The sequence below is a fragment of the Brachycentrus maculatus genome, unplaced genomic scaffold (assembly GCF_059751285.1).
Source record: "Brachycentrus maculatus isolate JH-2025_06_01 unplaced genomic scaffold, ASM5975128v1 h1tg000226l, whole genome shotgun sequence".
NCBI lineage: Eukaryota > Metazoa > Arthropoda > Insecta > Trichoptera > Brachycentridae > Brachycentrus > Brachycentrus maculatus.
Genome location: NW_028280977.1, coordinates 416,770 through 431,343, shown reverse-complemented (window position 1 = coordinate 431,343; position 14,574 = coordinate 416,770). Strand labels below are relative to the sequence as shown.

At 30.8% G+C, this 14,574-nt stretch overlaps 1 protein-coding gene across 1 annotated transcript; it reads right to left on the bottom strand.

The window, feature by feature from the left end:
* Positions 1-5,078: 5,078 nt before the first annotated feature.
* On the bottom strand, positions 5,079-9,033 carry Rab39 (RAS oncogene family member Rab39). Its single transcript, XM_088264405.1, has 3 exons — positions 8,737-9,033; positions 8,304-8,655; positions 5,079-6,412 (listed from the first exon to the last, which is right to left on the bottom strand). The coding sequence occupies exons 1-3, from the start codon at positions 8,842-8,844 to the stop codon at positions 6,204-6,206; spliced, it is 669 nt and encodes a 222-aa protein (XP_088120531.1). The 5' UTR covers positions 8,845-9,033; the 3' UTR covers positions 5,079-6,203.
* Between the last annotated feature and the right edge of the window lie 5,541 nt (positions 9,034-14,574).

Here is a 14,574-nt window from a genome sequence, read left to right as displayed (position 1 = left end):
AATTTCTTCCTTCTGGACACTGCTGCCACGGCCATCCGGCCTTCCTTCTTCTGAAATGTGTCGGTCTCTACTTACGTTATTACGACTTCAAAGATATTATTTAAATGATTAGCTTTAAATGGAATCGTATAAAATTAGTGAGAACTACAAAGAGTATAAACAATATTATTCTATAATCCAATCAGTGCCTGCCAAAAGAGTTTATTTCTCTCCAGTTTGTATGTTTTTTAAGTAAATTAATTTTGTAATGTGCAATATCGCACCCGTTCTATACAAATAGTTCATGTGAAAAGCAACATTCCTGCGCTAGCATTATTGTCATGCTATAACAGCTTCATGTTAATCTCTCGTATTGTTGCTTCAACAATTTTTAATACTTTTCAACATACATATATAGCTATTTAATGTTAACGAAAGTATCTGTTTATGTATACTAGACCTTAGTTTAATCAAATTGTTTCTGTGCACTGTTCTCACTTGGAATGCACCTGTCTGCTCCCTAAGCTGATGGGTACCTTGCCGACAGCAAATGGCGGTGCTTGCACTCACACTTGTTATGTTTTTAATACAATTTAATAATCATATCTCTCGTTCACCATATCATCTGTAAAATTTTAAACAAACCCAGTAGTGGTCCAAATAACAAGACACTCCCTTCTGTGCGAGACAGTGTCACTGCTGCTCCTTCTTCTTAGGATAAGTTCAGTTTGCTAATTCCCATTTTGTGCACTCTCGTTTCCGATAAGAGTTGGAAAGTCAACATATTGCATTATCATATCATCATTAACTGTCTCAAAAGCCGAGTGTTTTTTCTAGGTTACAAAGAACTCATTTTTTCTGGTCATATTGGCAAAAACTAAATGCGGTCTGGTAGGGTAAAATAAAAATTGAACAGGAAGGAATAAATATATTTGTATTTCTCATACTAACAATATTTCCAAGACACGCGAATTAGCAATCCTGAACAATTCCAAGTTTGGGAATAGTTATATGTACCTCTCTCCTGTTGTTGATCAGTTTATTACATGATATATTATTCTTAATGACTTAACGAGTTATTGGACTGACATTGTTAGAGTTCAAAGCAGTATTTTGTGTTAGTATGACAGTGTACATATTATTTTTGCTTGTATTGTACAGCTTCTTTTTATAAAGTTATTGCATTTAATAAAACTTTTATACTAAGTTATGTTCACATTTAATATTTTCACAAGTTACTTTTAAAATTTTGTTATAAAAATGCAATCTCCATTTAAATGCTACTTTTGGTGCTTCTGGTGAATATTTTCACCGTCAAAAAAAATGTTAAAAAACCCATACGCATTGGCTAAATGTAACTGTATAAAATATGTCACACAAATGTAACTTACATAAGTGTATAATTAATAAAGAATGTATGTACAATTAGTATTTTCTACAATAGATATTTTTTCATTTAACATAACTGTGCCATTAGGCATTAAAAGTACCTAATTTCTATTTAAATAAAAACATAAAACTCAGTACAGCTTAAAATGTAAATTTTATTAAATTTTATCGCTAAATCCTTGAGGAGAGAACTGCAAACGACATGAATAACACCGCAAAACGGCAGTTTTATTCACCAATTCACATTGTATGTATTATAAAATGTATATATTATGTGTGTGAACACAAACCTCATCAGAATTCAATTCAAACTTACATTGTGCAATGGAACCTCCCATTTCTGGAATAATTGTGGATCATCTTGGTCCAAATAAAGAAAAAAAAAAATAATTACCATACAGCTTTACATGATTGTAATATGTTTTGTGTATTGTTTTTTTTTGTTTTTTAATTTAAAAAAGATAATAATACTTTTGAAAAATTCCGTTATAGATTTTTGTTTGAAACTAACTGTCTTTCAAAGTTGCCAAATCCCTCATACTTTTGGTCATACTTTTATTCTGGATATTGAAAATTCAGAGAAGGGCGGGTCTTTATAGAATGTTTTAAAAAGATGGAATTTTAATATTATATTTTAAGTCAATAATAATTTGTCAATCATGCGGATTTTCCATTTGCAGAGGTTTCACACATTTTATATTATTAGATTAGGACCAGCTCTTGTATTTTTATATTAGCGACCACCCATAAACCGGTGCAATTGAAAATTTCCTTGATCACTTATAAATCCAATTTGCTTTATTTCCATATTATTAATCTAATATGTATATGTGTGAGTAAGGATTCCAAATTATCATATAAATATGTAATATACAGTATTTTATTTCGCAACAAATGATTTTTCATCAGTGTTAGGATTAGTCTGGAATGTATATTTTCTATTTCACCATTAGTTAGCGTCGTATCCTTTAATATAATTAAGCGTATTCTTTTTGTAAATGTTTTAGCGGGCTCGTTTTTATGTAAATTCTTTATTCTACATCATAAAATTATTAGCATTATATAATTTGTTTTGCAAACACTGATGAATTATCTTCTAATAATACGATACTATTACTGTTAAACTTTTAGCGGGGTCCAAATAATCCAGCTTTTTCATGTTTTATATAATGCCTCATGTATTTTTGCAAATAATTATAAAACAAATTGAAACACTTGGTACTGATAAAAAGGGTGAGATAGTTTTATATAAAATTTATTTGGTAAATCAATTGATGAATTATTTTACTTGAATTATATTACAACGCAATAATGTTTAATAACAATATTATTGCCAGGCGCGTGTTAAGATCACAGTTCTATAAAAGGTATATCAACGATCAAGTACAGGAATAAATTAAGCTTTATTTCTTATTAGAATATAATAAAAATGTGATCAGTTTCATTAGTTATATTATGGAAGCTGCACTTTTGGTGTGCCCCTATTTTGTATTGGAACTGCTCCATGTAATTCTATATCCACACTGCAGTTGTATTATCCTGTGTTAATAATAAACATTGTTTGAATACATCTTGTAGATAGACTTTTGTTTTCATCCCATTCTTTGTACCCTTTTATTTCCTTCTACTGTGTTTTCATAATAAAAATATATTTTTGCAATATGGCATAAGTGTGAAGATTGGTGCGGAATTTATTTATTAAGGTAAGTATAGAAGAAAATTAATGGCTTGATGATTATTGATATTTGTGTGTATATTTTTATATTAGGGTGGTGACTGACCGGAGCATTTCGTCGTAACATCACTCACGGAGAGCATCCGAAACTATGGATGGAGCGCTCGGCTCGCTGTACTGACTGCCTGAATGCTCGCATCGTAACGTGTTACATTACGACAAAATGGCTCCGGTCAGTCACCACCCTTAGGTGTATGCATATGAAACTGCTGTTTTTTCTCTAAATTTAACCATTTATTTCAATATCAAAGAGAAAGATACATTCATCGAAATAATTGCCATTGCTACCACTTTTGTCCATCTTTCTGACAATGCACAGATTCCGTGCTGGAAGAAATCCTGGCCTTTAAGGCAATCCATTGGACTATCCAATTTTTAACTTCTTCGTAGCAACCAAAGTGCTGTTCCGACAGTCCATGTTGCATTGGAGGAAACAAGTGGTAATCTGAAGGGGTTATGTCTGGTGAATACGCGAAGTGGAATAAGACTTCCCAGCCTAGTGCTTCCAAAGTTTCCTGGACTGGCTTAGCCACATGCGACCGGGAATTATTTGTTTAATTTTTTACATATATTATTAATATATAAATGTGTGTGTATATTTGTTTATGTACTTATAATATACAACTAGTCGCGCTTACCCTAGTTTATCTTACTTTAGTGAAACATGAGGGGAACACATCATTGCTGATAATAAAATGAAGTCTATATTTAAATTAATATAATTATCAATAACATACAAAGAAAACAAATATAAAACAATATTTTACATTATAATATTATCTTACACTAATTAGACAAATTCATATTTGGGGCAACAAATTGTTTCCTTATCATGATACATTATTACTGGAAATTGTTGTTCATACATTCTGATTACCGAGGGTATCAATATTTAATGAGCTTAACAGTAGACCTTTTTTCAAGATTGAGAGTAATTAGATATTCACAAAAAGTGGTTGTCAAGATAGAAGGGTGCAACTCGGTATTTTATTCGGGTAAAGAATATGGAAAATAGAGCTTCTTATTAATTTCATTCAGGATACATAACTTTTTTAGAAACAAATAAGTCAGAAAATCCTAATACAATATTAAATTCTACATTGTTTCACCCATACTTGATTTTCTTGCTTTGAAAAATGTTTCTGGATTAATAATTATGATTTTGTAAGTAGGGTAACATTTGGTTTGGTTATTATATATCTTCATATAACTATTATTAGAAATATTATCATACAACAATCTATAACTAAACTATTTAAATGAGAATAAATATTTATTCCAACTCGGGTATATAATTAATCAAAAGAAAGATCGATCATATTTACTACACTCTTGATTTTAGAAATAAAGTTTGTGCAATGAAAATGTATTTTGCGACAAATAAAATTATCTTGTATTTATTTATTAATTCATGATAAAAATAATCGCTAGTGTTATTTTTTATATATAAATAAAGATATTGGATTTTGAAAAATCCATAAACACATTGTTTGGTATTATTTCCGCACATTTCATACAAAAATTTTAACAGAACTACGAAAAATTCAATAATTACATGAAAATGATTGAATTTACACCAAAAAAAATCTGTTAGTCAAATTTATTTATTTTCATTGCAATTCTTTATTTGGAAATCATCTTCGACTTTTTGTAACTGGAGGTGCAGTTCATTAGTGATCTGCTCTGTAGAAAAAATTATAGTAGTCATAAACCTGGGTCAATGACATAATTCTCCAACCTTTTTTGGTCTAGCACATCCTTGCCAAATTTCGTCAAAGAGGGGCAAGAAATTGCCAGAATGTTTTTACCTCTAGTATCCCCTAAAAGATCTCTTCAGCAACCATTACGGGGCGGCACCGCTCCTGTTAAAAATACGAACCCCTAGGTCTATAAGGACAAATCAATATTTGAGATATGGTCTTTATAATACATAACTATGTTCGTATTATCAGTGGCAAATTAACAAAACCAGATTTAATATTTCACATGGCATATAATTATCTCAATAATTATACTCATTAAATTTAAGATGAATATGCCAAATATCAACTGATGATTATTTTAATTAATTAAAACGCACTCTAGTTGCACCAATATAACACCTTTACATTTTATATAATTCAATGAACACATTTCACTGTAATGGACAAAGTAAAGCACCGCAGTAGCAGTCTCAGTAAAAATAAAAGTGCATTTTCACATGTCAAGTATAATTAAAATTATGGTACATATATAAAGTTAATGTGATTTTTCCATGTAATTCAAAACCACAATATTCTCAACTCCTTGACTATGTATTATACGTGTGCATTTCAATAAATTATGTAAAACCAATAACATATTATGTACCTTCTCTATTTGACTTACATAACCTACAAATGTGTATAATATGTATTAGTATATTACATTATTGTATATAATGCAGTAAAAAATAAAAACTACCCCAACAAATTTGCTGCCAACATTAAAAATAAATTGTTGGTAGTTTTATTTTTCCTTTTTTAGTTCACTAGCTAGCTACTCGTTGAGATTTTAGCTATATTACTTCTTCAAAATGTTTAAGGAAAAATTCCACCGATAAGTGTGTGGCACTCCATTGGAAATTGTGGACAATTTACTTATAAATTATTTTAACTCCTGGCAACACATCTATTCCAATGTAAAATAATAATGATTGAATCCAATATGATGAACTAATTATCGGTATTTACAAACAAACATTATTTTTTTAATTACTATTTAGTAATATTATGGATTCATATATCTACAATGTATAATGTATTTCATTTATTTGAAAAGTCAGAGATGCCATTTTACATGTAAAAAAATGTATATATGAAAATAAATAACAAAATTGACGAGTTTTTTTCTAAATATAAAACTCTGATTTGTTTTTATACTTTTTTTACATATGTATTATAATGTGTTTTAACAATTGAATTTTGAAAGATGAAGATTGTAATGGCTCTTGATAATTATTATCCCAAAAATAGATAAACAAAAGTTAGGTAGAAACAGGTTTTGTCTTTTTGAATAAGAGATTATTAACACAGCAATGCGTTGAATAAAACAGTAATCAATTGGACCCGGACGGTTCCTTCTAACAGCAGTGGCTTCTGGCCGGTTCCGCTTCCACGAGGTTGAAATCCAATCCGTTGGGCCGATTAAATCCTGTTTTGATTCCATCCCATCCGTCCTCTACCTTATACTCTCCTGTCTGTATTCTGTTGTATACCTCTTCGGTAACTACAGAGAATGCTTCTTCCACATTCTGACCCGTTTTAGCTGATGTTTCTACATGATGCAATCCTAGAAAAGGGTATACGTCACAATAAGATAATAAACACCACATTTGTGAGTACCGTAAAAGATTTATTTCTTGCAATACATCCTATAAAAGTTGATTTGTGCCAATACAATTTACTATATCTCAGAAATTTTTCTATGTGATATATAATGGATGGAGAGAGAGGTCCATAATTTATGAGAAAATAGTCAATTGAAAATGGAATATTGATGTAGAGGTTATATCTGTCGATGAGAGGCAAGCAAACAGAATGTAGTCAGGAGTCTTTATATCAAGGCCATATTTGTACTATAGACTCTACGCGATTTTCACAATAGATTTGAAGAAATAGTGCTATTTTCCAAGTAAAATATGAATTCAAAATAAATGCTATTCGTTTATATTTTAATACAAATTATCGATTAGATAATTTAGGCGTACACTATTGTACAACACCTAATACCAAAGAAAAAATTAAAGTCAATAAAATCTAAACTGTAAACTTCGACTAAATGTAAAGTAAATATTATTTGAACACTTGTGGTAAACGTAGAGGAAATTGGACCTCACTAGTTTGTTTGGCAATTGTGTCATAAATGATATCAATCACATTCCAAATTTATTGAAGAATTTTATTAAATTACTTGAATTTTAAGAGTGTTCTAATACCAATTACTAATTGCATGTGATATGAGTAACGTAAACTTGAACAATTAAAACAGTAAAAACTGAGCATTGCCAAAATGATTTCAAAGTAGCAACATTATTCATAAAATTATCTCAAAATATTTCAAATAGAGGTAAGTTAGCATTTAATAAGGTCCTTTGAATAAAGACGGTTGGTTGGGTTTGGTATCCAATAAAAAAATTTGGTTGGCGCAGTTTGGTCAAAAATACAATAGATGTCGCAAAATGATTGAATTAATTAGGGCAGGGGTCCCCAAAGGGTGTGCTGCGACACCCTGGTGCGCCGTAGAAAATAAAGAGGGGCGTGAGTCGATCCTCTATCATTATCCGAAACCACAAATATTTTATTTTTTGTTGTTCTCTGTTTCAATTCTGACTTATAAATATAATAAAACTCAATTTCATATTGTGGATGTTTTAATTCTTGTGCCTATCTACCCAACTACTATTATTATAGGTACCTATTTCTTTCGACTTTAATATAAAAAGGGTCTTTTATTAAGTGCTTTCTATCTTTAAATTTTAATAAAACAAAGCTTGCGTCAGAGATGTATCATCAACAATATGGCCGCTATTAACTGTGAAAGTTTGAAAGTCTTTATTGAAAGACCCTATACATATGTAGTCACTATATCTATTCCAAATAGCTTACTAATGTAGGGCGCCGTGACAAAATACTAAGCTTGTAAGTGCGCCGCGGGCTGAAAAAGATTGGGAACCCCTGAGATAGGGTATGATTAATTTCTTAAGTAACTGACTCCTTAGCTCATTCAGTAAAGCGGCGAACGCAACATCCAAAGGTTCCCATCCGCAGTATGTTCAAGTCCCACAGCAAACAGTTAATTTTTCCCATATATAATTATTTTTTCTTATTATTGTAATCATTTCTTCCATTAATAACGGACACAGAATTCGAACATGACGAAGCATCATTTATGATTTCATATTAGATTTTCAATATTTTGACATGCATGTAAGCATGTGAGTCAAATGCAATGATGCTTTATAGAGTTGAATCACACAAAGCAAGTTGTTATCACACTATTGCGGCGCGCCTGGTGACTTATATTCAACTCAATATGGTTTTTACTCAAATATTATATCCCAGAGTGGACTCTGAACCATTGATAATATTGCAATTAATGATTCACTAAATTCATTCGAAACAGTACCATTTAAGTTACTGAACATTGACAGTGGATTTTGGCAGTGAAAAACATGACTTACCATTCTGCTCAGCGAATGCCCTCGCTTCTTCACAAGAAACTTCTCTTCTTGCGCCATTTTTATTGCCAGAGCCCACCAGGTCTACTTTACAGCCGACAAGAGCGAACACGGGTCTGTGTGGTTCGATGTGTCGCTTCGCTTCCATCATCCACAAAGGAATGTGCTCGAAGCTGGATCGGTTACACACATCGTAAACTAGCAGAGCTCCGACTGAATTTCTATAATACGATTTTGTTATGGATCTAAATCTCTCTTGACCCGCTGTATCCCAAAGTTGTAGCTTTATTCTCGTTCCATCTTTTACTTCTAGCAGCCGTGCAAAAAAGTCAACGCCAACAGTCGGATCTGACAACTACATACAACGAAATTAGTAAAAACAATAACAAAACAATAGTAATATCCTGTTTACAATTTGATGATATAATACACCCACCTCAGCGAATTTACCATCAGTGAAATATTTTAATAGAGAACTTTTACCCACTGTACTGTCACCGATTAAAATTAATCTAAACTGATAGTCAAAAATCGGATCAACCATTTTGATACTTGTATTAATAAATAAGTATTAACTTATCGCATTAGTCACAAAATCAAAAAACTCAAATAATCACAATAAAATTACGTCGCACAAAGACAACAAAAACGCTAAATAATATTTTTTGACATATTTATGCAGTCCACAGAAACTAGTTTTATCGATAAGGTCTCTGAAGTCATAGACAACAACAGATTTGTCTTTCCTAGCGTTGTGATAATATCGATTCGACAGTAGGTACTTTTGATTTCTGCGAAAGCCTTTGATTCGATTGTTGCCGCAGCGCATCTTCGTTTTACAAATTTGGAATACAGTGAAACCTCTATCTATCGTTTTCAAAGGGACCTATTAAAATAAACTATGAATACGGGAAAATAATGAATGCGGGATTAAGAGGTCAATACGCAAATAGATACGACCTAGTAAATATACCGTCCTCCCAATCTACATAACCATTCGTAGGCTAAAATTCTAAGAAGAATGCATGTTTCAGATGCAAACGTTTTTATTTATAAAAAATACAAACCTGAATAGGATTTTAAAAAATACTTTTGTTTTTTAACTGTTTTATTTACGTAAGTCAATAGTATATTTTCGGCTTTGTTAATTGTATTTTTTCAGCATCGGTTATTGAATGTGTGTTGTAGAAAGTTTTCTTTCAAAGAGTGTGCACGCTTCTGGAAATGCAGGTACAGGCAGCGGCTCGTTTTCATCAATATCGACCTCTCCTGCTATCGGTTACACAAGCTTTCGATAGTTTCTATTCCATAAGTTGCCGTTGAATGTAAGAAAATTAAAAAGAATGTAAAAAAAAACTGACAAAATGTATCAAATATGCAGCTTAATTCGAACGATAAATGAGGTAAATGGTGATATAGAAACGATCGATGCGGTTTAGTTTAGATTGAAATTAATTCGGGATAGAAGAAGTAAACGACACATCCGGGAAAACAATTATTCGATGAACGATAGATAGAGGTTCCACTGTATTTATCCTACAACACAAATATAGACATTTGTATGTTTTTATTTGATTATGTCTTCCTGAGGGATAATTTTACCAGAATACCAGAGTATCAAGTATTTTTTTTATTTATTTCAGCTCTACAGAGTTTCGTGCAATCAGAAACTGAATGCACCTTTGTCCTAAACATAATAATTTACATAAGAAATGTTCATGAGAACGTAATTATTATTTGTCAACTTACGAATTTCAAGTGTGGTACCATTTGAGGAAGCAGATCCCCACGTGAAACAGAGATCCCATAAAAACGCCGGCGACGCCTATGCACCTCGTATGATGTTTTACTTAAAACATATATTTATATTTTTTTAAACTTCCCTAAAAATTCTTGGCTTTTATGATAAAAAGTACTCATATTTGGTGGTTTTATTTTTATTATTACTTTTATGCTATACATAATAATGATAATAATAAAATAATAATAAACCTTCACTTTTAGTAAGTTTAAAAACGAAATACGGGGATGCTCTTAGCACATTCCTGATTTAAAGTTTTAATTTGTAGGTAAGGTTATTCAAGTACCTTGACAATAATTTTGCAGAATGAGTTTTAGTTTCAAATATAAAAAAAAGAAATGAAAGACGAAATACACATTTAGACATTTATTTTTTAGTATCTATTAACATCAATAAAACTGTAAAAAAAATAGTAAAATATAAAGTATTTGACAAAAAAGAGAAGGAACATAGGTACATAGATAAAATAAAGTAATAATAACTAACAAGGGATAATCTCAAAACTATCAGTGTCTAATATGGTAACATTCTGGAAAAGCATAAAAACAATTGTAAACAAATTAATCCCTTACTTATATGGTAGACATTCAACATTGAAAATACAACATTTAACATTTAAAATACTTCAATTATTCATTTGCATGCAAGTTGCAAAATTCATGATGTATGGTAGAATACCAAACAAATTTTAAACAGCAAGGTTCAAAGTGAACTCAGTATTACTACCATACTTTTATTAACTTCAACCATGTGATCAGCAGTATTCTTTACTGTTATGGAGATATTTTGTAGACATACAACATTGAAAATACAACATCCATAAGCAGCATTTAACATTTAAAATTCTCAAATTATTTTTATCATTTGCATGCAAGTTGCAAAATTTATAATGTAAGATAGAACACCCAAGAAATTTTAAACAGCCAGGTTAAAAATGACCATAGTATCGCTACCATAGTTTTATTTACTCCAACCATATAATTAGCAGTATTTTTTACTGTCATGGAGATATTTTGTAGAAATTCAACATTGAAAATACAACATCCATTAACAACATTTAACATTTAAAATACTTAAATTGAATTATTTTTATCATTTATCAAGTTGCAAAATTTAAAAAAGAATGGTAGAACACTCGAGAAATTTTAAACAGCCAGGTTAAAAATGACCATAGTATCGCTACCATACTTTTATAAACTCCAACTACATATATAAATCGCAGTATTTTTTACTGTCATGGAGATATTTTGTAGACATTCAACATTGAAAATACAACATCCATAAACAACATTCAACATTTAAAAACCTAAAATTGAATTATTTTTATCATTTGCATGTAAGTTGCAAAATTTATTTGTAACTTACACCCAAGGAATTTTAAACAGCCAGGTTAAAAATGACCTTAGTATCGCTACCATACTTTTATAATCTTCAACCATATAATTAGCAGTATTTTTTACTAATTAGCAGTTTTTTTTAAGCATTTGTCTTCAATTTTACTTTAATGCCAAAAATACATCAATATGAATAATTCACATATACCTATATAATAGAGAATAGCAGAAGACTACATTCTCGGAATGATCATTACTTATTTTTGTACTTAAATAAAGAAATAACCAGTGAAGGCTTTGGAGGCTTCTGCAAGTATGATGGTAAGGATAGGGAAGGTAGATATGAAAAATACAATGCAAATACATAGGCCAATTGAAATAAATTAATTTCTTTAATGTTTTTCGCAGATACTTGTGGCACATATTATAAACTTGTGTGCGACCCATCATGACATTTGGGATCGAAAGTAGAGCGGACACCGTAGGCACAAAAAATGCGCTTAGAGTGTCAGAAATGAAGACTCTAAGAACCATATATGGCAACAGTCTACAAGACAGTAAGAAAAGCCAGGATAAGGGAAATATGCGAAATTGAAAATGTCGTTAGGTGAAGAAGACAACGAAGGAGGAGAGTAGAACCATCTAGACCCCACATTACACTGTACGGCCAACCCCAAGGTAGACGACTCCGGGCAGACCACCAAAAAGATGGATCAACAGCTGGGAATCAACAATCGCAGAAGGCTAATCCCTCTTAAAACAGGCCACAAGGCCAACACCAAGCAGAAGAAAAAGAAGATGTTTTATAAACTTTATAAAAGAAAACAACATTGTTTTTACCAATAAAAAGTTGTTCAAAGTTGTTTTATAAAGAATTCTTTATAAATGAATTTATTTTGCAATTGACGGGAATTGAACCCCATTTGTGGTGGAATTGAACCATATTGCCTCCTTCGCAAATCAAGCGCGTTACCAACTATACCACAGCGCCTGTCTAAATTTTGACTATAATTAGATTAATTTATATTTTATTTTGGTTATTACTAAACATCTTTACATAAAAATTTACGATGTACAGTATGTTTCACAATTGTACCATCGTGGAACTAAAAAAAAGGCATTACTTGAATTTAAGTACAAAATAAAAGTGAAAATTTTTTACTTGTCGTTCTATAGAACATGTAGAATATGTAGACATTTTTTAAAAACTGAAATATTATTAACACTTTGTTGTCGGGACACGCATAAAGAAGATTTTTTCCTTTGGTTGTTTGCGGGGCATCTAATATAAATGTATGTGCAAAATGCCACATCGCAACTAATGATTCAATAAAAAAACTAATGTGAAAATACTCCACTGTGCAGGGTCAGGATTACGATTATTCAAGAGCCGGGACCATCTACAGAACAATAACAAATATGAATACCAAAATTAAAAGACTATTCATGGATACGAGAAAGCCTAGTTTAGTAGAAAAAAAGCTACTACAATCTAAGGTTTGAATCTCGTTATATTTGCCAGTTCTGGTGCGTATCACTTCATCCAGAAATATGTTTTGAGAGGTACCATACTGTAACACTATACGACTTGTAACTGATCCTAAGATGTAAAATATACTATGAAACAAACCTAAAAGTACAAGTGTGACGTTGATGTGTTTGGATGTGCGTGACAAACTATGTTTGAATATTCATCATTGAAATTTTTATGTCATTATCGATTGGAACATATGGACTGAATGAAAATGATTTTTACTATTGTCGTACAGGTTTCAAGTATTATAAGATGAGATGGGGAACAGTTATGATGATTTTTGTATGTTTTTGTTTTTTGTCCCCGTAGTAGCTCAGATGAAAAAAATATACATTTTATTACGTGTAAAATTTTAACTGAATTTTTCAGTAATATTATATTTTAATTTAATAAACTAAGAATATTTATAAAACTATTATGTATTTTTGTTTTTTTATGCATAAATTTTCAAGCATCACTGTGATGTTACGACATTACAAAGTTATATATTTTTTCAAATACGTATTAAAAAAATGCACACTATTAACACCAATTACTGTACTAATCTGACCGGCAACAATGTGTTAATATAATATGAATTTAGTTATTAATGTATACATAATTAATTAATGACTTAAAAATATAGAGGTAACATACTCAATATTAATTAATAAAACTAGTATTTCAAAATCACAATTCATAGTTAATATTTTACCTGTAATCATTTTTCTTATTGAAAATTCTGTAGCACCATTCAGTAAATGTTATCCTGATACCTTTACCCAGAGATTTTAATCGCTTTTAGTGCTATGCATGAAACTTCTCTCATAGGATTAGGTCTTAAAAAAAATTTATGTTAAGAAATATGAAAAACAATCTCATAGTAATTAATATTTGGCACTTGCATCGTAAAAAAATATCTATCCCGTATTTATTATTTATTATCTTCTTCATATTCTTCTTCCAGCCCTTACCCGCACCCGAATGGTGCATAGGGCACTGCATCATATAAAGGCAGTGTTATCTTAATCGTAAACATATGAAGGCAAGGTGATCAGCCCTCCGCTTCAGGTACCAGTCCAGGGTAATATTGAATAAATATTAGAGTGAAAAATCACTTATATTTATTTGACCCCCCCTGGGAATCGAACCCGGGACCTCCAGAACGGTAGCCGAGCGTGTTGACCACTACACTACGGAGGTGTAAAATACTATGGCTTCTTAATGATAGGATCATGGCAATAGAGTTATATGGATATTTTTCATTAACAAATAATAAAACAAAACATTTCCATTGAAATCCATAAAGAAACAAGTGTTATGATCCGATGTATTACCAAATTACTAAAATACTGTTATTTGATAAGAGAATTTTGCTAACGAAAATAATTAATATTACTGACTTTACATGTGAAGATATCCCTCCCAAATGTGAATTACTGATTGGCCTTTTGCCTTTACAATACCAATATTAGAGACATCAGAAGACAATTCTTAATCATCTTCATTCAATGGGATTTTCCGAAAAGTGTGACAAGAGCTTTATATAAAAATAAGACTAAACAGATGTTTTATACCAAATATCGAGTTATTTTATGAATAATTCATTTCTTGACATTATTTTAA